This window comes from Elephantulus edwardii, unplaced genomic scaffold (genome assembly GCF_000299155.1).
Source record: "Elephantulus edwardii isolate Elephantulus edwardi_28Jun2011 unplaced genomic scaffold, EleEdw1.0 scaffold00017, whole genome shotgun sequence".
Taxonomy (NCBI): Eukaryota; Metazoa; Chordata; class Mammalia; order Macroscelidea; family Macroscelididae; genus Elephantulus; species Elephantulus edwardii.
Window position 1 is genome coordinate 12,492,475 of NW_006399767.1, and position 2,801 is coordinate 12,495,275.

At 44.7% G+C, this 2,801-nt stretch overlaps 1 protein-coding gene across 1 annotated transcript in view; it reads left to right on the forward strand.

Moving 5' to 3' along the window:
• Positions 1-460: 460 nt before the first annotated feature.
• The window catches only part of AARS2 (alanyl-tRNA synthetase 2, mitochondrial), a 15,828-nt gene continuing 13,487 nt past the window's right edge, over positions 461-2,801 (forward strand). Inside the window, exons 1-2 of the mRNA XM_006882134.1 lie at positions 461-703; positions 1,439-1,630. Coding sequence (XP_006882196.1) covers positions 461-703; positions 1,439-1,630 — 435 coding nt within the window. The remainder of the gene's footprint in view (positions 704-1,438; positions 1,631-2,801) is intronic.

The window sequence follows — 2,801 nt, forward strand, 5'->3', positions numbered from 1 at the left end:
GGGGAGGGGTGGGGAGGGAGAAAAGTGCGGCAATGAATGAATGGAAATCCAAAACCTCTGTAAATGTTTATTCAAATTAATAAAAAAATTTAAAAAAATTACAACCTTGAAAACTATATAGAATAGCCTATGAGGGAACTCTGGTGGTCTAGTGGGTAGAGAACTGTGCTGCTAACCCAAAAGCAAGCAGCTTGAATTCACCATATGATTCGCAGGAGACTGACGTCAATCTCCTTCCATGCGATTTACAGCCTCTGAAAATCTTCTGGTGAGTCAATTCCGACTGGGTGGCAATGATTTGAGTTCTGAGTATGAGTCTGAGCCGACTTAGTTTGAGCAGGTCTCAGACCTCCTACCGACAGGGGACGCTGCAGGAAACGTCTGAATATCCTGAAATGCGGGAGTTACCTTCTAGCTCTGCCGATGCCCTCTAACCTAGAAGTGCCTGCCCGGAGCAAAGATGGCTGCGTCGGTTGCTGCTGCAGCCCGGCGGCTGCGACGGGCCCTTAGAAGGTCGCTCTCATGGCAAGGTCTCAGCCATCGGCCACTCTCATCGGAGCCCCCTCCAATCCCGGCTACGGCCGTGCGGGATGCTTTCCTGAGTTTCTTTCGCGACCGCCATGGACACAAGCTGCTGCCTTCTGCTTCCGTGCGGCCCCGTGGCGACCCCAGCTTGCTTTTTGTCAATGCAGGGATGAACCAGGTGGGTACGGAGCCCTGCTGCCTGGGGGCGGAGTTTATGACATTTTCGGAGTGAAAGAGCGTCGCAATTGGACAAAAGAATCGGGGGGCAGAGCTCGTGGTTTGCATGAAAGAGGACAGTGCATGGATGGGCAGAATTATTGGGAAAGGGTTTTAGGGTGGAATGGACCTGAGAGCCTTTCAATTGGGGCCTAGTTTTAGGCACTCCCATTGAGGGAAAGTCCGTTTTATTTATTCATGCTTTTATTTATAAACTCATCCATTAATAAGTTTCTGTGTGCTGGGCACTGCTCTGTAAGCGGACTTTGAACAAACATTTACCCTTTCAAGATGTCATTGTCATCATCTGTAAAATGAGAGAGTAGGTTAACCATGGAAGTTGCCCAAGATCGCCACTAAAATGTTAACATTCTAGGAATTCCCAGAAGAACCTTGTGATCTCAAATTTTGTACTCTCTAATTACTACTGCACGTGGTTGAAAAGACAAATGAAGATTGTAGCTTTGGAGTGTGGTGTGTTTGTTCCCAGCCACCAGCACATGGCTTCTTTCATCTTGTCTATTTGCCTAACAGAGGGGTCTCTATCTCATGATACCTTTACCCCTCCCCTGCACCACAAAGCAGAGATGGGGCACCACAGCCTCCAAGGTTACCCCCCACCCCCCGAAACCACAACCACATTATGTTCTTGGGCACAATCAGCCTTCAAGCTAAACAGTCTGTCTGGTGCTTCTAGTTCAAACCGATCTTCCTGGGCACCGTGGACCCACGAAGCGAGATGGCAGGCTTCCGACGTGTGGCCAACAGTCAGAAGTGTGTAAGGGCTGGGGGACGCCACAACGACCTGGAGGACGTGGGCCGAGACCTCTCCCATCACACCTTCTTTGAGATGCTTGGCAACTGGGCCTTTGGAGGTGAATATTTTAAGGTGAGACTGGTAGCACTGCTGTTTGGAAAGGATCAGTGATCTGTAAAAAAAGGAGATATTCATTCCTGTCCATTTTCTTTTTTTATGGTTTTTTAAAAGTTTTTAAATGAAAGTTTACAGAGACTTTGGATTTCCATTCATCCATTGTTGCACACTTTACTCCCTGCCCACCCCTCCCCCCCAGTTTGCTTTTCTCTTTGAAAAGTAAAAAAATTTAAATTTCATTGTCATATAATCCCTCCACTGTGCAGCTTTTATTCTGGACTCTTCTCTTGACAATAATGCCTAATCATAAATTCCTTCTAAACAGTTCTCTCCCTCATCTGTTACAGTGCAGTATATATTATTTCTCTCCTCTTAGTTTTTCCCCAACTCTGATGTCAGTCCCGCTTTACAACAGTGATACTATGCAGTATTTGTCCTTTTGTGACTGAGATATTTCACTCAGCATAATGTCCTCCGGGGTCTCCCATTTGTATAATATTTCATGAGTTCCTTGTGTTTCAATGCAGCATAATATTCCATTGTGTGAATATACCACAATTTCTCTGTTCATTCGTTTGTTGATGGGCACTTGGGTTGTATTCAACTCTTTGCTATTGTAAACAAAGCAGCAGTAAATATGGGTGTGCTTGGTGGCAGTTATGGTTTCTTTAGGGTATATTCCCAGTATTGGAATTGCTGGATCAAATGGTATTTCTATTTCCAACTTTTTGAGAAAGTGCCATACTGCCTTCCATAGTGGTTACACCATTTTACACTCCCACCAACAGTTAATAAGGGTTCCAGGTTCTCTGCAACCTCTCCAGCATTTGTTGTTTGCTACTTTATTAAATTTTGCTATTCCTCCTGCGGTGAGATGGTATCTCATAGTTATTTTGATTCGCATCTCTCTTAGAGCTAGAGATTTTGAACATTTCTTCATGTGTTTGTTCGCCATCTGAATATCTTCTTTGGTGAAGTGTCTGTTCATATCCTTGTGCCCATTTTTCTATTGAGTTGTCCACCTTTATCTTGTTGTGGTGCTTGAGTATTTTTCTCTTTTCTTTTTTATGTTTTTTTTTATGTACCGTCAAATTGGATCTGACTGGTACAGGAGGATATTGCCCCTCCTTCTCCAGCAGAGCATCTGTTGGATTTGAATTGCATACCTAAGGGATTGCAGAGCAGC